The sequence below is a fragment of the Gopherus evgoodei genome, chromosome 6 (assembly GCF_007399415.2).
Source record: "Gopherus evgoodei ecotype Sinaloan lineage chromosome 6, rGopEvg1_v1.p, whole genome shotgun sequence".
NCBI classification, from domain to species: Eukaryota; Metazoa; Chordata; order Testudines; family Testudinidae; genus Gopherus; species Gopherus evgoodei.
Window position 1 is genome coordinate 112,702,268 of NC_044327.1, and position 24,727 is coordinate 112,726,994.

A 24,727-nucleotide genomic window follows, 5' to 3' on the forward strand; every position below is an offset into this window, starting at 1 on the left:
CACTTCAGCAAGTGGGTATTGTAGTTTTAAGAACGCTTGATAGAGATCTTATAGGTGTTTATCTCTGTCTGAAGGATTAGAGCAAATGTGGTTGTCAGTGAGAGACTGCAGAACTGGAATTAATTTGCAAACTGGACACCATTAAATTAGGCTTCAATAAAGACTGGGAGTGGCTGGGTCATTACACAAACTAAAAACTATTTCCCCATGCTAATTTTTCCCCTACTGTTACTCACACCTTCTCATCAACTCTTTGAAATGGGCCATACTGATTATCACTACAAAAGTTTTTTTCTCTTGCTGATAATAGCCCACCTTAATTGATTAGTATTGTTAGAGCTGGCATGCCATTTTTTCATGTTCTCTGTATATATACATATATATTTTCCTACTGTATTTTCCACGGCATGCATCTGATGAAGTGGGGTTTAGCCCACGAAAGCTTATGCCCAAAAAAAGATTTCAGTGTACATTTGGACTCCATCTCCTGTGAGCTAGGCATGTTTCTTTCTGGCTATAGTGCACTCTTACTGAAAATTCAGACCTTGTATTAGCATGTGCTCATCCACTGAAGCCAATGGAGTTGCATCTATGAGTTTTACCCAGAGTGTGAATGAGAGCTCCCACAGAGGTAGCCAGAGCTTAAACCTCCTTGTTGAGTCTGTCTTGGCTATTTTGGGGACTCAGGACATGGCTATTTTGAAATGCAGGCAGTATCGCATACCTGTATCACCACCAAAGCCTGCAGAATTCCTCACAACCCTACAGACCAATGAATGCTACAGATTTTAGAATTGTATTCATCCTTAAATATACCTAATCATGTCTTAAAATCAGATAGATAATAAATCAGGAAATGCTAGGATAATAAGCCCTTATTTCTTTCTTAGCATTCCTTGTGTAGTACTGAAAGTTTAACAAGTAATAGGTCAAATTCTTGATTAAACCAGTGTAACTCCAAATGTATAAACTTCATTGGTCTGACAAAGTGGGTATTCACCCACGAAAGCGTATGCTCCAATACTTCTGTTAGTCTATAACAGGGGTCGGCAACCTATGGCACGCGTGCCAAAGATGGCATGCGAGCCGGTTTTTAATGGCACACTGGAGCCTGCCGGGACTCCAGTGTGCCATTAAAAATCCTGCCGACGTGGCAAGCTGCAGGGTCCGCGTTCCCCGGCCGAAGCGCTGGCCGAGCGCAACAAGCCACCGGCCCCCCCTACCCTCGGAGCCCTGCCTCCGCATGCAGTGATCTGGGGGCCGGGGCTGCACGCTCCCACGGGGCAGCGTTTGGCTCCATGGAGAGGGAAAACCACTCCTCACTCATCCGGAGTCTCGCCGCCACGCGTGCAGCACTCTCAGGGGCAGAGCAGGGCTGCGTGCGTGGTGGCAGGGCTCCGCATGAGCGGGGAGCCTCATGGTAAGGGGTCCGGGGCTGGGGAGGGTGGATAAGGGTTAGGTGCAGTCAGGGGACAGGGACCAGGGTGGGTTGGATGGGGGGGTGGTTAGGGGCGGCGGTCTCTGGAGAAGGCAGTTAGGGAGCAGGGAGGGTGGATGGGACATGGGAGTCCTGGGGTCTGTTAGGGGGTGAGGGGTGGATAGGGGTCAGGGCAGTCAGGGGACAAGGGGCAAGGAGGGTCCTGGGGGGCAGTTAGGGTGGGAGGGGGTCTCTGGAGGAGGTGGTCATGGGAAAAGGAGTTATGGAGGGTTGAATGAGTCAGGAGCTCTGGGAGGGCTATCAGGAGGTAGGGGTGTGGAGAGGGGTTGGGGCAGGCAGGGAGCAGGGGGGGTTGTATGGGTCGAGAGTTCTGGGGATCCTGTCAGGGGGCGGGGAGCGGTTAGATAGGCATGGGAGTCTAGGGGGTCTGTCTGGGTGCGAGGGTGTGGATAAGGGTTGGGGCAGTCAGGGGATGGGTAGGGGGTAGGGTCCTAGGGAGGCAGTCAGGAGACAAAGGGCAGGGAGGCTTAGATAGGGGGTGGGGTCCCACGAGGGGGTAGTTGGGACAAGGAGTGGGGTGGGGGGTAGGGGGTTCTGGGGAGGGCAGTCACCCAGCCTTCTGCCCTGAGCCCTGACCACTCCCCCCCCCACACACAGCCCTCTGCCCTGAGCCCTGCAGCCCCACACACCCCCCAGGTCCCTGCCCTGAGCCCTGTACCACCCAGCCCTCTGACTCTTTTACCCCCTCCCATGACCCCAGCCATGACTCTGGCACCCCCACACATACCGAGCCCCCCTACCCTGACACCTGCACCCCTCTCACATGCCCCTAGCCCTCTGCCCTGACTCTTGCACCCCCCACATCCCATGCACCCTGCACATCCCCACCCCCACCATGAGCACCAAATGGGAGCTCCTGCAGCCCCACTCACATTCCCACCTGCACCCCTCACACCAAATGGGAGCTGACCAGGTAAGTGCCCCCACACCCAAAACTCCTGCCCCAACCCTGAGCTCCCTCCCCTATTCTAGCTCCTGGCCAGACCCTGCACCCCAGCCCTGTGCTCGGTCCACTCCCACCCTCAGCTCAGTGCAGAGAGAGGAAAAGAATGGGCTAGAACCAGGGAGAAGATAGGTACCCACTGTATGTGGGCAGGGCCGGGACCCCAGACCAGCAGTGGGCTGAGCGGGTCCGGCAACCGGGATGCCAGCTGGCAGGAGCCGGCGGATGGAACCCCTGAGCGGCAGTGGGCTGAGCTGCCCAGCTCGCTGCCAATCGGGTTCTGGCTGACAGACCCTTCCCAGCTGGGGTCCCAGCTGCAGGCCTCACTCAACCCGCTGCTGGCCTAGGTGAACAGAATCCCAGACCAGCAGCAGGCTGGCGGCATAAGATCAACATTTTAATTTAATTTTAAATGAAGCTTCTTAAATATTTTGAAAACCTTGTTTATTTTACAATACAACACTAGTTTAGTTATATAATATATAGACTTGTAGAGAGACACCTTCTAAAAAACATTAAAATGTATTACTGGCACACGAAACCTTAAATTAGAGTGAATAAATGAAGACTCAGCACACCACTTCTGAAAGGTTGCCGACCCCTGGTCTATAAGGTACCACAAGATTCTTTGTAACTTCATTGGAATTACTCTAGATATAAATCCATATGATCTAGAACAAAATTTGACTCCTTGGTTCATATTGTGAGCTATACCTTTATTTTATTTTAGCTTTTAATTTGATTCAGAAAACAAACAATCAGAAAGGGAAGTCTGGGGTGAAGAAAGAAGATATTGTAATGTGATGGCTAGAACTGGGCAATTGTTTTCCCCAGTCAATAGTAGATTGATCAAAAAATGAAGTTCTGGTCTACCCAAACCTGTTCACAAATGTCTGCAATGTGTCAGGTCATGCTGAATTTGCTGAATAGTTTCAACCAAACAGAAAAATCAAAATGTTTTGGTAATGTTGGCACAAAATGTTTTATGTCTTTCCTACAACCTTGAATCCTAGGCACTTACCTGGGGTGTGGGAGATCTGGGTTCAGTTCCCACTTCTGCCTGATGTGGAGAAAGGATTTGAATTTCAATCTCCTACGCTGCAGGACAGCACGCTAGTTACTGGGCTCTGGGGCTATAGCCTGGTATGGGACTCTCTCAATGTCTCTGTTGAGTGTGTTCCACCATATATAAATAATTAACTAGTCGTTGGAGCAGGGATTGTACTTAGGTCTCCCTTATCCTAATTGAGCACTCTCACCATCAGGCTATATAGGCATTCTCACTTTCTGTTTCCCTGGCCCAGTAACTATTCATTGGCATTGATAATGGCAATTTATATAGTCAGGGAAAGAGACCCAGGAGGAGATATGGGACCTAATTGTAAGCTAAAGGACAATTGTAGAAAAATGGTGTAATTGTCTTACTATGAAACTACATTATTACTAAGAAGAAAGAACTCTAACAGATGGTATAGATTTTAGGTCAAAACCAGGGCTCATTGGAGTCTACTGACTCCAGTAGAGTTGCATCTACTTACACCTCTGAATCAGTCTCTGTGACTTTGCAAGCATCTGTTTAGTTGCCAGTGTGAGGTTTCAGAGGGCATGCCTGGAGCCCAGGGAGCACGTGTCATTGTATGTGATGCATTCATGGACTTGTAGTTCACAGCTGGGCATAACCATGGACCTAGTCATTTGTTCTCATTTGCTTTCAGTAAGATCATAATGAGCAAGTGAACAATAGGAATGAATAAACAATGAGCAAGTGAACAATAGGAATGAATAAATAAAATACAAAACTTCCTGGACAGCACAGATATCAGTCGTAATTAGGCTTGGAAGAATCCCCTGAATATGGCTTATATTCTTAGGTATTCTAGAAATATAATCTTCAGAATCTTCTGCTGATACAGCGTCAATGTCTGACCTGCCCATCAGATACTTGGCACAAAACGGAGGAGGAAAGTTGCTTAAGGTGCTAAATATTTTCTATGAAGAACTTAAATACAAGCCCAGAACTCTTCTTTATGTTACTTCTTCTGTATTGTCTGAGCCTCCCCAAAGCTACCTTTATCTAGCTTGCCTGTAGTAGATTAATGTTTTTGTCTTTCTGATGTTATGCATACCCTTTCGGTTGGATTACAGGTGGTGGGCAGGAGAATGGCAGAAGTGTTCAACCACCTGTGGCCCAACAGGAGAGAAGAAACGAACTGTCCTTTGCATCCAAACAGTGGGATCTGATGAGCAGGCATTGGCTGCTAAAGACTGTCAGCATCTGCTTAAACCAAAGACCCACCTTTCATGCAACAGAGATGTTCTGTGCCCATCTGACTGGACAGTGAGCAACTGGACTGAGGTAAATGCATGGCAGTCGAAAGAACTAATGCTTCTGTTCTGTCTCTACCTGACTTCAGATTTCAAGGTGGAAAGTCTCTTCAGAAGGAATCATGGGGAGATGTAAGAATGAGAAGCAAGTTACAGCTCCCATCTCTCCAGAATTGATAATGAACCTATATAACCAGCTATACACCTAAACCAAAGCCCTGGTCTATAGCCAGGTTCAATTACTAATTCTGAGTTGAAATCTGTCTCTACAATGGGCCAAATCCTAACTCAAAATCTGAACGTTTTTATAATGGTGAAAGATTTGGAATTTGAATTTCAAGTTTGGAAGTAGTAAGATGGGGGGGTTGGTTCTGCAAAAAGATACAAAGCTATCTCCAGAGTCATTCTGGGTATTTGTTTCAGGCCCTTCTTTACCATAAAGGAGTGATGGATAGAAGCAATGATAATGATGCCCCTTCTTCTGACACCAGGTTGCCATTCAGACACTAGTGTCACCCTTGTGCTGAGCCGTAGCAGAACTCTCTAGGGTTTTGCAAACTGGCTTCTCGGTGAAGGCAAAATCAGTGATGCAGAGTCTGGGCATATTCTATATGTAACTTCCTTTACTTATACACATGCACCAGTCCTGGAACAGAGATGGTCACACAGCATACAGGCATTCTCTTCTTCCCACACTCTCAGCCCAATGCCAATGCTTCATTCCCAGAGAGCAATTATAGACACAATTCTTGAGGCAGTCAGAGAAGGACAATCACATTGCTCTCTCAGATCCCTCTCTCCAAAGACTATTGCCTCTCCACAGAATCTTGCATTGAAAAACCAAACACCACAGCATGTCCTCCCAAGACTGAATATTTACTCACATGCTAAGAAAAAGAACTTGAAGACTATGAGTAAGTCTATACTGCAATTAAAAATGCACGGCAGGCCCGGGTTAGTTGACTCGGGCTTGGGCTGCGTGGCTCTTTATGTCTTCTGTAGACTTCTGAGGTTGGGTGGGACCTCTCCCCTCTCAGGGTCTCAGAGCCTGGGCTCCATCTCAAGCCTAGATGTCTACACTGCAATTAAACAGCCCCACAGCCCAAGCCCTGTGAGCCCAAGTCAGCTGGCAGTGGCCAGCCACAAGTGTCTAATTGCAGTCTAGACATACACTATGTGTAAAAGAGCTACCTGGTAACATCAGCCATAACAACAATAATAATACCTCCAAAAAGGAGCCTGACCAAAAACTTGATGCAGACATGCCAAACTTTCTATCCAAATCCAGTTCTTAACTTGGAGGCTTATTTCTATCTCAACTTTAGCATTTACATAGTGCTTTTCATATTTACCATGCTTAACAAACATTGACTAGCTAAGAAGCAAAGCCTTCCAAGCATCTGCATGTTCAAACCTTTCAGAGTCCAGACATAAGCACGGCTATGGAAGAGGTCTGGGAGGTTTTGTAACACTTTTTATTGGCACCCAAAGCTCTAAAGCCCTCATGCTAGTTTGTAAGCCAAATCTGTACTGCAACAACATTTGACCTTCTTATGTTTCCCTTGACTACAACTGTCTGTCAGAACTCCAGACTATCTGCACATCCTTAAAGTGGTTAGTAAATAATGTAGTTATTTTAGTGGGAAGCCAGTGAACTAGAAAAAGAGGTCATCAAAAATATTGTCGTATCAAATTTGTTTTAAAATAGTAGACCATATCTGCTGTGTGTGACTCCATTAAACTCATTTGATATCTACACTATTAGAGCCTTTCATCTTTAGAAAGACTTCACACTCCTTAGAACTCTGCAGATCCACAAGCCTGATCCTGCAAGGTATTCAACACCTTCTCATCCTACTAAAATCAGTGGGATCACTTTAATTTTAATACAGGACTAGATCATTCAAAGATGCACACAGAAATATGGACAGCTATGGTGTCATTCTAAAATCTTTTTGAGTGTCAACCACAGTTTAAGGGCAAGATCTTCAAAGCCACTTACGGGATATTGAGTCCCATTTCCCATTAAAATAATTGAATTTGGAATGTCCATTTCCCTTTAAAACTAATAGGAATTAGGATCCAAATAATCTGAAATTTTGAAAATCACAGCCAAATTGTCTGGGTCAGACTGGCAATAAAGTGTAAGAAGGCTAGAATGAGACTGGTTAGTTTCTTCAGAAGTAACACATACAATGTCAATAGATGTCATCTTCGTCCTTAATCAAAATCTTGTGCTAGCCATTTAAATTAATTCAAAGGGACAGAACCTCAACAGAAGTAAACAAGCATAGCTCAGGATCTGGTCCCACATGTAATCTTCAAAGCTCTTTAAAGAAAGAGCCATAGATTAAATGTATTGTTGCAGGTGTGATCTACAGAGGAAATATGTAGACATTTATCAAGCTCACTGGCCTTATTTACTCAGGATTTTTGGAAATTCTCCTACCAAAGTTCCAGTAATGGTACAGCTCAGGAGGTGCTAGCAATGGGAATAGTGCTTGTATAGAGTGGAGGAATCTGATCAAACTTCTTATATGTATACAAATGCAAAGAGTGTTGGTAATAAACAAGAAGAAGTAATAGCAGTAATAGATAAGTTAAATTATGGCTTAATTGGTGTAAAGGGGTATAGCTTGTTCAGGAAGGACAGGAAGGAAAAAAAGGGAGGTGTGGCATTATACATCAAGAATGTATATGCAGGTTCTGAGTTTTGGAAGGAGGTGAGAGGCAGACCTATTGAAAGTCTCTGGGAAAAGATAGAAGGGAGGAAAATAGGGGTGACATTATGGTAGGGGTCTACTATAGACCACCAAATCAGGAAGATGAGGTGGATGAGGAAGAAGAGGTGGATGAGGCATTTCTAGAACAAATAACAGAAGTATCCAAAACACAAGATCAAAGAGTAAAGGGTGATTTTAACTACCCAGACATCTGTTGGAAAAATAATATGAGAAAACACACAATTTCCATTAAGGTATTGGAATTTATTGAGGACAAGCTTTTTGTTTGAGAAAGAGAATGAAGTAAGCAAAGGGCTCGCCATTTTAGGTTTGATTCTGACAAACAGGGAGGAATTGGTTGTGAATTTGAAGGTGCAACAATTTGGTTGAAAATGATCATGAAATAATAGGGTTAATGCCTCTTTTACCTGTAAGAAGTTAAGTAAAGGGTTAAGAAGTTCAGTAAACCTGGCTGACACCTGACCAGAGGACCAATAAGGGGACAAGATACTTTCAAATCTTGGTGGAGGGAAGTCTTTGTTTGTGCTCTTTGTTTTGGGTGTTGTTCGCTCTTGGGACTAAGAGGGACCAGACGTCAATCCAGGCTCTCCAAATCTTTCTGAATCAGTCTCTCATGTTTCTAAATTGTAAGTAACAGCCAGGCAAGGCAGAGTAGTTTTATTTTTTGTTTTCTCAACTTGTAAATGTCCCTTTTTGCAGAGAGGATTTTACCTCTGCTTGCTGTAACTTTGAACCTAAGGCTAGAAGGAGTTCCTCTGGGCTATATGAATCTGATTACCCTGTAAAGTATTTTCCATCCTGATTTTACAGAAATGATTTTTTTACTTTTCTTTCTTTAATTAAAAGCTTTCTTTTTAAGAACCTGATTGATTGATTTTTCCTTGTTTTAAGATCCAAGGGGATTGGATCTGGACTCACCAGGAATTGTTGGGGGGAAAGGAGGGGGGATGGTTAATTTTTCCTTGTTTTAAGATCCAAGGGGTTTGGATCTGTGTTCACCAGGGAATTGGTGAAGCCTCTCAAGGCTGCCCAGGGAGGGGAAAGTTTTGGGGAGGACAAGAAGTGATCTAGACACTGAAATTTCTGGATGGTGGTAGAATTACCAGATCTAAGCTAGTAATTAAACTTAGAAGTGTTCATGCAGGTCCCCACATTTGTACCCTAAAGTTCAGAGTGGGGAAGGAACCTTGACGACAAGGACGTATCTAGTAGGGTCCTGCTGACATTAGTCCTGGGACTGGTGCTAGTCAATATTTTCATTAATAACTTGGATAATAGAGTGAAGAATATGTTTATAAAATTTGTGTGCAGTCTTTCAATCAGTATTGCACCCATCGTATAGTAATTTCATCTAGGCCACATTTCCCTTGTTTGCCTATGAGAATGTCATGTAAGAAAGAAAAATCAAAGGCACAACTACAAAATGAGGAATAACTGGTTAGGTAGTCGTCCTGCTGAAAAGGATCTGAGGGTTATAGTGGACCACAAATTGAACAAATCAACAATGTGATGTGGTTGCCAAAAAGGCTAATATAATTCCAGAGTATATTAACAGGTGTGTCATATATAAAACGAAGGAAGAAATTGTCATGCTCTCGTCTGCACTGGTGAGGCCTCAGCTGGAGTATAGCATCCAATTCTGGCTGCCACACTTTAGGAAAGATGTGGAGAAATTGGAGACCTTCCAGAGGAGAGCAACAAAAATGATAAAAAGTTTAGAAAAGTTGAGCAATAAGGAAAGGTTAAAAAATCTGGGCATGTTTAGTCCTATGAAAAGAAGACTTGAGGGGGACTTGATAACAATCTTCAAATATGCTACGGACTGTTATAAAGAGGATAGTGATCAATTGTTCTCCATGTCCACTGAATGTAGGATAAGAAGCAATGAGCTTAATCTGCTGCAAGTGATACTTAGGTTAGTTGTTAGGGAAAACTTTCTAACTATAAGAGTAGTTAAGCTCTGGAATAGGTTACCTAGGGAGATTGTTAGGTCCCCATTACTCGAGGTTTTTAAGGACAGGTTAGACAAGCACCTGTCAGAGTTGGTGTAGTTTTACTTGGTCTTGCCTTAGCACATGACTTTTCAAGGTGACTTCCAGTTCTACATGTCTATGATTCTGCAATCTGGCCATTGGTGTTTCTACCATCATGCCACCTAGACCTGCTTTGAGCAGGGTTAGATGAACCAGTGAAAGAAGTGCCAACAGTCAATCTTCTCTAGCACCATTACTAGTACCTGTAGAGCTAGAGAAATGTGGGGAAATTTCAGAAAAACCTCAGCATAGATACAGCCACTGAGGTCCATATTGTGCCTGTGGGTGAGAGAGGAAAGTAGAAGGAGTATTCTTCTCCCTTTGCATAAGGGCCGGGCACAACTGCAGACCTTGAAGTCATTAAAACACAGTGACTGCTCCACATGTAGTCTGCTGGATTAAACGGCACAGAATATCCAAGAGATTGGGAGGGTCAAAGAGGAGGCCTTTCCACAGATCTTTCTGGACTAGGCCATAGAGTGTGCCCTTCAGCTGGCATATTGGACTGATAAAATAAGTTACAACCCACACAGGCTTCCTTATAAAGTATTAACAAAGTATTCACACAATTCCATTAATTTGGCATCCATCTTCATGAATCCGTGCTACACAAGAGGGCTAGCTCAGCACACTAATGGGGCATTTATTGGCAAATTGAGAGAATTCAGTTTTGGCTCCATTTTCTATTCAGCGAGTTTTAGAGAACTCTTCACATTTCTCCTTCCCCTTCTGGTTCCCCTCATAGGGCAGAAGGGAGCAGAAGAATCTAGGAAACTAAGAATTAGATAGGGGCTTAGGCAGAACCTTTTACAAAATATGCTGCCTGACAATGACTGAAGCAAAGGGAGGGGAGTTTGAAACACAGGTTAGCTTCTGGAGTTGAAGGAGGCTGAAGGGCATTACATGAAAATGCAGCTCTGGGAGACTGAGAGCAATCAAAATTGAGCAGGCCAGGGATGGTTTGGGTGGTGATCTTTTAAATCTCTGACATTTCTTAAACTTTGTGGGGGGATTGTGCAAACAGGACTTGAAAATAGTGTGCTCTAAGATGCTCTGTGCAATGGAATGATCCCACTTTGAAATGCTGACTTTATCATTTAATCTGTATCATTTATGTCCACCTTGGGTGACATTCACTATGTACATTATGTGGGAAAGTATTGCAAGTCTCCCTTCCATGAAGAACTCCCCCTTAGTAAAAATCAAAATGCTTGTTTCTAGGGGAAAACTTTGTTGTTGATTTTGATAGGAACATTGATTTTTATAGATAGATGTACGTTTGGTAATGATGGGTATGAATATGTGGAGGAGAATCAAGAGCTGAAAATTGACTATTTATTTTGCAGTGCACAGTTACTTGTGGCGGTGGGGTACGGACTCGTAAAATCAGTTGTGCTAAAAACAATGATGAACCATGTGATATGTTCAAGAGACCAAATTCGAAGGCTCTGTGTGGCCTCCAGCAGTGTCCTTCCACCAGACGACTATTGATACCCCCACTGAAACCCAAGAGAGGAAAGATCATAATCAGGAAGACAGCAATTAATCCCAAAAGACACCCATCAGGCAGAATACCCATCCCTAAACTAGGCCAAGGATACCAGACAGCGACAAAAATACCCAAGTCCCAAAGCACAACTGCTTTGGGCTCTACTTCCTCCAGTCCTGTCCAGTCTTCCAAAAAGGACAACATGGAAAAAAGAACATTACAAAATAATTCTACCAGATCAAATAATGATTATAATTATCCCTTTGTGTTTAATGGAAACAGGTCACGCCAAGATAGTACTGTAAGTAATAGTTCAAGTATTGAAAATATAAGAAATGTCCAAAATGTCTCTAACATAGATCCAGACTCTGCTTCAGAAAGGAGCCTTGTTCAGACAGAAGGGGCTAGTCGCATCACCTCATTAACCAGAAATCCAGAAGTAACTCCAGGCTATGATTATTTAACTGAAAAGTCTGACAATACTGATTGGTCCGTAGAAGGCAATGAAAAACCTATTGAAATCTCTCACAAAGCCAAAAGCAACCCTGCAATCAAAACCAAGAGCAAAACTCCAAATGTCAGGTCTCATGTCATTACGACTCCCAAAATCTCTCCGACATTTTATCAACATGAATCTTCTACACAGTCTACTAGTAGCACAACAGCAGAAAAACTGTCATCTTCAACAGCAGTGAACCTAAAAAGTATCAGTGTGCAAATAGATACACCTGTCCTAGAAAAGGCCACCACAGAAGGACCTGTTACAATAAAGCCACCAATGTTAGATAGCGTATCAAGAGCCCAGTTTGAAAATGGAACAGAAATGGAACCCTCTGACAAGATAGATTATACCCAAAGCACCAAATCTCCAAGTCTTGAAGAGTCTCCAAAGAACCACAGTACAGATTCTGAGAGAAAATTACACAACGCCACAGAACAGGACTATGCAAGAATCTCCAATATTTTGCATGGTGATGTGTACTGGATAGTGGGGAACTGGAGTGAGGTAAGTGATTTGTAACTTGTAAGATGTGGAGACTTAATTCATTGGTGTGATGCTGTGTGCAATTCTGGTCTCTCATGTTTAAGAAAGATTAATTCAAACTGGAACAAGGGCAGAGCAGGGCTACTAGGATGATCAGACGACTGGACAACCTACCTTATGAGAGGAGACTTATGGAGCTTGGCTTGTTTAGCCTAACCAAATGAAGGATTAGGGGAGATATGATCTCTGTAAATACATCAGAAGGTTAAACACTAGGGAGAGAGCGGAGTTATATAAGTTAAGGCCTAGTGCTGGCATAAGAACAAATGGATGTAAACTGGCCATCAATACATTTTAGGCTTGAAATTAGTTGAAGGTTTTGAACCATCAGATGAATGAAGGTCTGAAACAGCCTCCCAAGGGGAGTAGTGGGAACAAAAACTAACCTGTTTCAGGACTTGATAAGTTTATTGAGAGGATGGTATGATGAAGTTATCTACAATGGCATATGGCCCATACGTGACTGCTATTAGCAAATATCTCCAATGACTAGAGAAGGGACACTAGATGCGGGGGCTCTTTCCCAGCTATCTGGCTGTTGGGTCTACCCACATGCTCAGGGTCTAACTAATCATCAGATTTGGGGTCAGAAAGGAATTTTCCCCCAGATCAGATCGGCAGAGACCCTGGTGGGGTTTCACCTTCCCTTGCAGCCTGAGGCATGGTTCACTTGCTGGTTTGAACTAGAGTACGTGGCAGTTTCTCTGTACTTGAAGTCTTTAAATTAAGATTTGAGGTCTTCAGTAACTCAGCCAGAGGTTGGGGTCTATTATAGGATGCATGGGTGAGGCTCTGCGGCCTGCAATGTGCAGAAGGTCAGACTAGATTAGAGGCAGGCAAACTATGGCCCGCAGGCCACATTTGGCCTGCAGGACCCTCCTGCCCTGCCCCTGAGCTCCTGCCCCAGGAGACTAGCCCCCAGCCCCTCCCCTGCTGTTCCCCTTGCCAGCGGCGCAATGCTCTGGGTGGCCAGGCAGCGCAGCTGCAGAGCCTGGCCTGACCTGGTGCTTTGTGCTGCGCGGTGGCATGGCTGGCTCCAGCCAGGCAGCACAGCTGCCTGTCATGGTGCAGCCGTGTCGCCAGTCACTGGTGCTCCAAGAAGCGCAGTAAGGGGGCAGGGAGCAGGTAAGGTTGGATGGAGGGCAAGGGAGTTCAGGGTGGTGGTCAGGGAGTAGGGGTGTGGATAAGGGTTAGGACGGTCAGAGGGCAGGGGGTTGAATGGGTACAGGGATCTGGGGGGGCAGGCAGGAAGGAGGGGGGGTTGAATGGGCCAGCGGGGGGCAGTCAGGGGCAGGGATTCTGGGGGTAGGCAGGGTGAAGGGGGAGTTGGATGGGGCAGGGGTCCCGGCGCGTCGGGAGGGAGCCTTCAGAAGCGGGAGGAAGGGGTAAGGAGGTGGGGGCCAGGCCATACCTGTCTGTTTGTTTGGGGAGGCACAGTAGATTATTGTGATATTGTTGTTATTGCATTTCACCCTCAAAAATCATATCCACTACTGAGGATGCATCCGCATTCTGAGCCACATCCTGCTTTGTTATGCTGATTGTAAATTCATAACATCAGTGAGCTGGTCCATATTTACATTCGTTTAACTGGGAACAGAACTTGGCCTGCAGTTTCTATACAGGGAACAACAATGTGGAGTTCTTTGTCTGTTGAAATATTTTTATTTGATCATATTTTGGAACCAGAGAGAAGTAGAAAAGGGGATTTTGTAGGGTGGGGGAAGGTTGTATTTTGCCAGTTTATCATAGAAGATAGTTGTGTCGGACCAGCTACCTGAGTAAGACATTCAGTCACCCTACCTCTGGACATGCAGAAGTGACAGGGCATCCATAATTATGGCATTAGCCCATTTGTCCTGTTATTAACCCTCATCTTCACAGATAGAAAGAAGCCAGTAAAAACAACGAGGAATCCTAACGCCCTAGAGACCAACAAATTTATTTCGGCATAAGCTTTTGTGGGCTAAAACTCACTTCATCAGATTCATGGAGTGAAAAATACAGTAAGCAATATATATATTACAACACATGAAAAGATGGGAGTTGCCTTACCAAGTGGGGGGGTCAGTGCTAATGAGGCCAATTCAGTTAAGGTGGAAGTAGCCTATTCTCAACAATTGACAAGAAGGAGTGAATATCAAGAAAGGGAAAAGTACTTTTGTAGTGCTAACAAGGCCAATGCAATCAAGGTGGACGTCGCCCATTTCCAACAGTTAACAAGAAGGTGCGAGTATCGGCAGAGGGAAAATTACTTTTTGTAGTGACCCATCCACTCCCAATCTTTATTCAGGCCTAATTTGATGGTGTCCAGTTTGCAAATTAATTCCAGTTCTGCAGTTTCTCGTTGAAGTCTGTTTTTGACTTTTTTTTGTTGAAGAATTGCCACTTTAAGTCTGTTATTGAGTGTCCAGGGATATTGAAGTGTTCTCCTACTGGTTTTTGAATGTTATAATTCTTGATGTCTGATTTGTGTCCATTTATTCTTTTGCGTAGAGACTGTCCAGTTTGGCCAATGTACATGGCAGAGGGGCATTGCTTGCACATGATAGCATATATCACATTGGTAGATGTGCAGGTGAACGAGCCCCTGATGGTGTGGCTGATGTGATTAGGTCTTATGATGCTGTCCCTTGAATAGATATGCGGAAAAAGTTGACAACGGGGTGCTCCCATATTTTCATATGCTGTAATATTTATACTGCTTACTGCATTCTTTTCTCCATGCATCTGATGAAGTGGGTTTTAGCCCACAAAAGCTTTGTTAGTCTCTAAGGTGCCACAAGGACTCCTCATTGTTTTTGCTCATACAGACTAACACAGCTACCACTCTGAAAAAAGGAGCCAATGTTATCTTTTACCTGCATTAGGGCTTTCACCAAAACTAAGAATTTTATTTCTAAATAGTTTTAAAAGGGAGAGGGGTGTTAATATCCTGTAATAGTCGTCTGAGTGTTACAAAAAGTGATGACTCACTTTTTTAGTCTACCAACAGTCCTTTTGTGGTTTAGGTGAAATTGTCTAGAATGACTGTATGAAACCAGTCATGATTCACAGTGAGTTTGAAAACTCTTTTGAGAAAGTAATAACATCAAATTGAAGTCATTCAGAGTAGAAGACGATGCTTGGCCCATATTTCACACTTTGTCAGAAAAAATGTACAGAGGCCAAATATTGTACCACGGAGACTTGTAATGTAATAGAATAACTCTATACAGCCACTGCTCATTTCACAAGGATTGCACATGCTGAATAGAATAGATAAGGAGCCACACCTCTGTGAATGGACATTCAGGTTTTTGAGTTTCCTGATCATTACTGCCTGCTTAGTACTAATGGATAATTTCTGCTTTTTGTACTACCAGACCAACATGTTTGAATATTCTACTTAAATTTAAACAAAATACAGCAGCAATGCAGAACGCTAGTGTCAGTCAAAATTTTCTATGGCCTCTGAAACGTTTCAATGTTATTTTGATGTTGCTGTTGATTTCGTTCCCCATTTCTAAGGTCAGTTGTTCTATTCAACAAATACTTCTCAACATGGTCTCCTTGCTGGGTTCTAAGATAATTATCCAAGAAGTCCAGCCTGAGGAGCAATCACCATGTTCAAGCAAATGTAATAAGAGAATATAAGCAATCAGATCCCACATAAATGCTGTGTGCTTTTATTTAGTCCCCTTTTCATCATTTTGCCAAAATGTTTGGCTTGTTTGTAAACAGAAACAGGCCTCAGTGGGGATTTTTTTTTTTTTGCCTCAATTTATATCAACATTTTCAAACCATGGTGCCTGAAGTATGTTACCTACATTAAGATTTAGGTGCCTGAACAAAAATTGCTGAACGCACATCTCTTACTGACTGTTTTTAGCAGAGATAAGGTTCAGTTCAGGCAGAGACAACGGAAACTTCCTCATGTGCTTCAGCCTTGATGTAGAGGGAGCACTTTTAGTACTGAGCAAGTAATTCTGTCTTCCTGCCAACTCAGTCTTGGAACTCTCTGCAAGGTGCAAAATTTGGCTTTTTGGTGGAGGATGTGGACTCATGTTCCCTGGAAACTGGACTGAGGTGATCAAATTATTCCATGTACAACACCAACGATGCAAAATGATGGAGATTTTTGGCCACTATTGCAATTTGTCTTCTTTATAATCAGCCTCCTTTTCCTCTTTGGTTATTCGATAGTTATAAATTTTTCAACATCAGACAATTCTAATTCCTAATTATCTTCCTCAGTCACCAGCAATATTGGCAATAGAGAGGGGAAATAGACAGAGTGGAGTGTAGGCATGTTGACATCTGACCCTAGAAAAAGAGAAGTTGGAGGACCAATGAAGGGCTGAATAATTACAAAATAAATGCCAAGCTACCCTTACAGATTTGGAATGGCTCATTAAGTGGAAGAAGTTTGCCAGAGAAGAATAGTGCATATGAATCAGAAGATTGTTCATTGTCATAGCCAAACAGAAGAACTGCACGTAATGTTAACTGAGGCAGCTTCTGTAACTTGAAATCTGCCTTCTGAATATCCTGACCTTTTGCAAGACAGGCCAATCATTATGGAATCAGGACTATGAAAAAGGCATCCACAAGAGGATCTTTGTGTTAAGCAATATGAAAAAGTTGGAAAAACCACTGCACTGTTCACCATGCCCGAAAAGTTAATGCTGCTTGTGGGCGTGCAGCAGGTACTCCAGTCCATGCCTGAGCATTACCTTTTATTAATTGCTCTCTGCAGTGACTATGACTGACATTTCAAATCACATGCAGCTTCTGGTGTCATTCATTTCCTGCTCTCATAGTTATCAAATGATTTATTTATCTGCAACTGACTTCTACCTTCTGTCTCTCAACTGTTCAGTGTTCTACTACCTGTGGTGTGGGGGCTTTTCGGAGACATGTGGAATGTAACAGTAAGAATGAATCTGACTGTCAGCACATTAAAAAACCTGACCGTGCAAGAAGATGTCATCTCCGTCCATGTGCTAACTGGAAAACAGGATCCTGGAGCAAGGTAACATCATTCAACACTATGTATGTTAGCAGTAAATTCACTAACTTCAGAAACCATGCAATTTTATACTTAGATTTAAAATGGCTCACTATTTAAAATAATAATTTACTGAGTGAATGCACACATGATTCCCAGCTGATCTTTCAGCATTTATTTGATAATTTCATTGCTAGCTTATTTACAGCTAACTTCATTTTGTGTTTGTGGTCTGGGTAATCTTTGCTAAACATATGTTACAAATTCTGTTCTCTCTTCATTGCAGAACTCGGAGGTCATGTTTGTTACATCTTGCATGTAGAAATATAACAATGATCACTTGTATTTTACCAAGTATTTCACAGAGATCTCATGAGGCAAAACTTCCACCTGCTCTATGCATGCTTTCTCTCATTTTGCTTGTGTCTGCAGTGGCATTTCCCGACTATTTTAATCTCACTATCCCTTTGCTACAAACTTTACTATTGTCCTGAACTAATGCCCATCAAAGTCAATGGAATTGATTAAAGTGGATATAGGAATAGACCCTAAAATACTTGTAACCTTGCTGCCTGAACTTCAGAGAAATCATTGCCTTATTTCAAACACTGAAAGAAAATGTAGCTAAGAGAATAGTTATCCATTGTATTTTATAGAGTCACAGCCTGTTCCCATTACACACATTGTCCCTTATCAGATTATATATAGACTCTTAAAGGTAATATGCAAATTAAAATGATTGGGATTTATCCCTTTTTGCTGCTTTAAGATGTCTGAAGAAGGCCTGAAATGTTTTGGTGGTGGTATATAAATTCATTATTTTATGTCTCTAGTTAATCTAAAAATGCCACCGTCACTCCCATGCTATTCCCTAAACCCCTAACAATGTGTTGAATCACAATATGCAATAATACCAATTAAACAACAGACAAATCAGCTAGATCCCAAACTCTTTCCTTTGGTTCCATTCGCAGGAAGTGACATTGCCATTGGAGTAGAAATAGGTCCATGGACAGGAAGTTCTCCAGAAAGATTGAATCCCTGTCATTAATGCAATATGAAAATTATACCATATCAATGAGCACCTCAACTGATAAGTGATTTGTGTGTGAAATTCACTCTGTGCAGAAAGCCCATATAAGGACAATACACCATTACGCCTCATCTACATTACAAAGTAGGTTGATGTAAGGCAGCTTACATTGACCTAATTATGTCAGTGCACACACTAATTCCTTGTCCTGCCGTTGTAAATGCCCTACTATAGCGACATAATAACTCCACCTCCACAAGAGACATAGGGCTTATGTCTGTGTGTAGACACTGCATTACTTGTATCGGCTGTTAGCTGTCTTGTCAGTTTCATGGCTCCATGGGAGTGTCAAACCTTTAGTCCCAGATTTGGACCTTAGCGTCTACAATATGGGGGTTAGCATGAAAACCTCCAAGCTTAGTTACCAGCTTGGACCTGGTACTTGCTGCCACCACCCAAAAAATTAGAGTGTTTTGGGGCACTCTGGTCCCCCTGAAAAACCTTCCCTGGGGACCCCAAGACCCAAATCCCTTGAGTCTCACAACAAAGGGAAATAATCCTTTTTCCCTTCCCCCCTCCAGGTGCTCCTGGAGAGATACACAGACACAAGCTCTGTGAATCTAAACAGAGGGACTCCCCCCTCCCCGTTTTCCAGTCCTGGAGAACAGAATTACTGAGAGTTAATCTCTCTTTCCCCCCTCACCCAGAGGGAATGCAAAATCAGGCGAATAAATCTAACACACACAGTTCTCCCTCTGACTTCTTCCTCCCACCAATTCCCTGGTGAGTACAGACTCAATTTCCCGAAGTTTCCCAGTAAAGAAAACTCCAACAGGTCTTAAAAGAAAGCTTTATATAAAAGAAAGAAAATTACATACAAATGGTCTCTCTGTATTAAGGTGACAAATACAGGGTCCATTGCTTAAAAGAAATATGAATAAACAGCCTTATTCAAAAAGAATACAAATCAAAGCACTCCAGCACTATATTCATGTAAATACAAAAGAAACAAACTCTTTGGTACTCACAACTTGGAAACAGAAGATTAGAAAGCAGAAATACTTCTCCAAAGCTCAGAGAAAACAGGCAGACAGAAAACAAAGACTCAGACACAAACTTCCCTCCACCCAGAGTTGAAAAAATCCAGTTTCCTGATTGGTCCTCTGGTCAGGTGCTTCAGGTGAAAGAGACATTAACCCTTAGCTATCTGTTTATGACAGGGAGCCATGAAATTGACAAGAAAGCTGGGCAGCATGATCACAGCTGCCTCTGTCTCCCAGCTGGGAGCAAGGAGGCCAGAGCCAGGCGAGAGGCAGCTGGGCTCCAGACAGGGAGCTGTGCGGAGGGCTCTCAGCTGCCCACACTGTCCCTCTTCAGTCCTCCTGGTGAGGACCCGCACCACCTACAGAAGGGAGGGTAGGTCAACTAACCTAAGTTGACTTATAGCTATAGTGTAGACACGCCCTTATGAGAGCCTTCAAGCCCTCTGTGCAGGGGTGAATTTCACCCTTTTTTCCCTCCATAAATGTCACTGGTTCTGCGACAAGTGAATGATGTTTATATCACAGAAAGAAACTAAAAATCAAGGCTAGTGATTAAGTACTGTAAGCAAGAGACGTTTTAGGGATTATGAGTCTAGTTATGTGGCTAATTTGTGGTAAAAATCTTCATAATAAAAATTCCTGCCATATTAACCACCTTGTTATTTTCCTGGAATCTATTGCTACAAACCAAATTACACTCTCATATATAAAAATATGTTTTTTGGGGAGTACTGTTTGTTTGCTATGTGGATTTTTAAGAGTGGCGGTTATTCTCATTACTCATTGTTGTCATTATTATTATTAGAAACATTTATAAAGCACCCATCACAATAATATTGCTGCGTTTCACTGCAGGGCAGTATAAAGAAGGCTGGATTAGATCAGTTGTTTTTTAAAGGCATATGCTTCGTTGTTTTGGGACTTGATCCTACAAGTTGCTAGGAGTTTAATATAAGGTACCAGAGCAGTGGTCCATCCTGCCTCCAGCACTGACCAATGTTACCAGACACTTCGGAGGAACACGTAACATCCCCACAATGCCCTTGTTTTTCATTACATGATGGTGGGAATTTCCTGCAAACCCTGAATGGCGATTGGCTTATTTCAGGGGTCACAACCTATGGCACACGTGCCAAAGATGGCACGCAAGCCGATTTTTAATGGCACGCTGCTGCCTCCTAGAGTTCCAGCAGGCAGAAGTGTGCCATTAAAATTCTGTCGAGCCCAACCCGGCCCAGCCCGCTCTTCTGTGCCCCCCCGTCCCCTCCTGGGGGGCAGGGGGTAGAAGCTTGGTCCTGCCAGCTCCCCTGCCTCTTCCTGCAGTGTGCTGGGTTCCTGCCCCTCCTCTTCCTCTCCATGCCCCCCAACCAGCTGATGGCCCTTGCGATATAGGGGATGGGAGAGCAGTGGAGTCAGCGTGTGGAGGCAGAGAAGAAGCGGGGGCAAGGCCTTGGGGAAGTGGGGGGTGGAATAGGAACACCCATGACCCCAGACCACAACCCCCATCCCTCTGCCCTGACCCCCCCTCACACACACCCAGTCCTCTGCCCTGAGCTCTTCACCCTGCACACCCCCTAGGCTCCTGCACTGAGCCCTGACTCCCTCTCACACACCTAGCCCTCTGCCCTGAACCCCCCGCCACATACACAGCCCTTTGCCCTGAGCCCTGCAGCCGCACACACCCCCTAGGCCCCTGCCCTGAGCCCTGACTCCCTCACACACCCCCATCCCTCTGCCCTGAACCCCCCGCCACATACACACCCAGCCCTTTGCCCTGAGCCCTGCAGCCGCACACACCCCCTAGGCCCCTGCCCTGGGCCCTGACTCCCTCACACACACCTAGCCCTCTGCCCTGAACCCCCCGCCACATACACAGCCCTTTGCCCTGAGCCCTGCAGCCCTGAGCCCTGACCCCTTCACATACACCCAGCCCTCTGCCCTGAACCCCCCGCCACATACACAGCCCTTTGCCCAGAGCCCTGCAGCCGCACACACCCCCTAGACCCCTGCCGTGAGCCCTGACCCCTTCACACACACCCAGCCCTCTGCCCTGACCCTCCCTCACACATACCCAGCCCTCTGCTTGACTCCTTCACCCCTTCATGACCCCAGCCGTGACTCTGGCACCCCTGCACATACCAAGGCCCTCCACACCCCATGCCCTGACACCTGCACCTCCCTCACATGTCTCCAGCCCTCTGCCCTGACTCTGGCAGCCCCCACATACCCAGCCCCCCCACACCTCATGCACCCCCCCAGATCCTGACTATTGCACTCCCTACATCCCCACCCCCAGCCTGTGCACCAAATGTGAGCTCCTGCACTCCCCCCCCACATTCCCACCTGCACCCCTTGCACCAAATGGGAGCTGACCAGGTAAGCGCTCCACACCCAAACCTCCTGCCCCAACCCTGAGCCCCCTCCCTCATTCTAGCTCCTGGCCCGACCCTGCACCCCCAGCCCTGTGCTCAGTCCACTCCCACCCTCACCTCAGTGCAGAGAGAGAAGAGGAGAATGGGCCAGAACCAGGGAGAAGGTAGATACCCACTGTGTGTGGGCAGGGCGGGGACCCCAGACCAGCAGCGGGCTGAGCGGGTCTGGCAGCCGGATGGAACCCCTGAGCAGCAGTGAGCTGAGCCATTCAGCCCGCTGCCAGTCTGAGGTTCTGTCTGCCATACCCTTGCCAGCTGGGGTCGCGGCCGCAGGCCCTGCTCTGCCCGTTGCCGGCCTAGGTCATCACCCCATGCCAGCAGCATAGGATCAACATTTTAATTTAACTTTAAATGAAGTTTCTTAAACATTTTGAAAACCTTGTTTATTTTACAATACAACACTAGTTTAGTTATATAATATAGAGAGAGACCTTCTAAAAAACATTAAAATGTATTACCGGCACGTAAAAGCTTAAATTAGAGTGAATAATGAAGATTCGGCACACTGCTTCTGAAAGGTTGCCGACCCCTGGCTTATTTCTTACTTGACAAACACATCAGTTTAGAATCTATTGCATGTTTAATTGTGGGGGATTTTTTTATGATGTATTATTACTTTCTTACTATGAGACTTTTTGGAACCAACTGTCAGGACTTCCTAATTAACAAGGCATTTGTATTACTGGTGGAGGTTTCAAACATTCCAGTGATGGTAGAGAAATAATTTTGGCACATTCAGATCTGCTGCGATGAGAAGCAATTTTTCATCCTAATAATACATTGCTCCTCAGAAGAACAGGAAATTCCAGTCATGTTTCACTAGGCAAACATTTGTATTGATCCCCTGGAATGTGGAAATGTTAGCCTGTCAAAGGTCTGTGGTTTAAAGATATGCTTCTTTCTGTTCTGTGTACAGTGCTCTACAAACTGTGGTGGTGGTTTCAAGACCCGTGATGTTCACTGTATTGATGTTCGTGATAAGCGAGTTCTACGGCCTTTTCACTGCCAATTATTAGAACATAAACCACGACTGAGCATTAGCTGTAATACAGAGCCCTGCTTGGAATGGCGTGTGGAGCCTTGGAATGAGGTACTGGCCTATAAAACAAGCAATTAGAGTGAGGCAACAACTGTCAATTACTAAAGTGACTATTATGGCTCATGCTATTATCTCAATTTACTCTCAAAGGAAGAGATGCAGCTATTACCTAATCACAGGATCTGAAGCTTCTGCTTGAGATCTCAGATCACTTAAAATAAATGTAAACCACATCTGAGATACTCATAGATCGGCAGACAATATATACCCAATATATACCCAGATCCTGTTAAGGGAATATCTACACTGAACAGTAAACCCTGGCTCAGATTCAGGTTTAAGCACAAGCCCCCCTACCATGCACACACAAGGCCTTTTGACGCTCATCAGAAACCTCTCAGGATGCAGGCCTGTAGACACATCCAGGAGTATGGGTCTCAGCCTGTGTCCAGCTCTGGCCCTGGTCCAAACCTACTCATTTTGCAGCCTGGATGTAATGGAAGTCCAGGTTGCCAAGCTCATGTTTGGAGAGTCTGCCAATGTTATCCTATAATTCCCTAGACTTGTGTGACCTAGCTCTTCTATACCCAAACTTCCTACTCTGTTCCCAGGAACAGGAATCAACCTCTTGGGTCTAATACAGCTATTTGGCATTTAACCTTTCCTTTCCGCATGGACTGCTCAACTGGAAACACAGTTACCTCTATCTTGTGTTAGCGATGGTCATCACTAAGGCCTGGTCTACACTACGCATTTAAACCGAATTTAGCAGTGTTAAATCGATTTAACCCTGCACCCGTCCACACAACGAGGTCCTTTATATCGATATAAAGGGCTCTTTAAACCGATTTCTGTACTCCTCCCTGATGAGAGGAGTAGCGCTGAAATCAGTATTGCCATGTCGGATTAGGGTTAATGTGGCCACAAATCGATGGTATTGGCCTCTGGGCGGTATCCCACAGTGCACCACTGTGACCGTTCTGGAAAGCACTCTGAACTCGGATGCACTGGCCAGGTAGACAGGAAAAGCCCCGCAAACTTTTGAATTTTATTTCCTGTTTGGTCAGCGTGGAGAGTTCACCAGCACAGGTGATCACGCAAAGCTCATCAGCACAGGTAACAATGCAGTCTCCTGGGAATCAAAAAATAGCTCCAGCATGGACCACACATGAGGTACTGGATCTGATCGCTGTATGGGGAGAGGATTCTTTGCTAACAGAACTCTGTTCCAAAAGATGAAATGAAAAACATTTGAAAAAATTTCCAAGGCCATGATGGAGAAAGGCCACACCAGGGACTCAGTGCAGTGCAGAGTGAAAGTTAAGGAGCTCAGACAAGCCTACCAGAAAACCAAAGAAGCAAACAGAAGGTCCGAGGCAGGGTCAAAAACATGCTGCTTCTACGCTGAGCTGCATGCAGTTCTAGGGGGATCCGCCACCAGTTCCCCACCCCGTCCGTGGATTCCGAGGTGGGGGTGGTAATCTCAGCCATGCCTGAGGATTCTGCGGACAGGGAAGATGAGGAGGAGAAAGAGGAGGACGAGCTTGCAGAGAGCACACAGCACTCCGTTCTCCCAAACAGCCAGAAGCTTTTTCTCACCCAGACGGAATTACCCTCCCGACCCTCCCAAGCCAGTAGCCCAGACAATGAAGCCATGGAAGCGACCTCTGGTGAGTGTACCTTTGTAAATATAAAACATGGTTTAAAAGCAAGCGTTTTTTAATGATTGATTTGCCCTGAGGACTTGGGATGCATTCGCAGCCAGTACAGTTATTGGAAAAGTTTGTTAACATGTCTGGGGATGGAGCGGAAATCCTCCAGGGACATCTCCATGAAGCTCTCCTGGAGGTACTCCAAAAGCCTTTGCAGAAGGTTTCTGGGCAAGGCAGCCTTATTCCGTCCACCGTGGTAGGACACTTGACCACGCTATGCATGTAGCAAGCAATCTGGTATCATTGCATGACAAAGCCTAGCTGCGTATGATCCCGGTGATTGCTGGCATTCAAGCAACATCCGTTCTTTATCTCGCTTTGTTATCCTCAGGAGAGTGATATCGTTCATGGTAACCTGGTTGAAATTCAGGAATTTAATTAAGGGGACAGAGATGGCCATT

General features: G+C 44.6%; 1 protein-coding gene across 1 annotated transcript in view; it reads left to right on the plus strand.

Annotated features, from left to right (window-relative positions):
- Nucleotides 1–24,727, plus strand: part of ADAMTS12 (ADAM metallopeptidase with thrombospondin type 1 motif 12) — a 319,574-nt gene that overhangs the window by 275,155 nt on the left and 19,692 nt on the right. Inside the window, exons 18-21 of the mRNA XM_030567717.1 lie at nucleotides 4,587–4,797; nucleotides 10,890–12,038; nucleotides 16,939–17,091; nucleotides 22,492–22,665. Of these exons, the coding sequence (XP_030423577.1) occupies nucleotides 4,587–4,797; nucleotides 10,890–12,038; nucleotides 16,939–17,091; nucleotides 22,492–22,665 (1,687 nt within the window). The remainder of the gene's footprint in view (nucleotides 1–4,586; nucleotides 4,798–10,889; nucleotides 12,039–16,938; nucleotides 17,092–22,491; nucleotides 22,666–24,727) is intronic.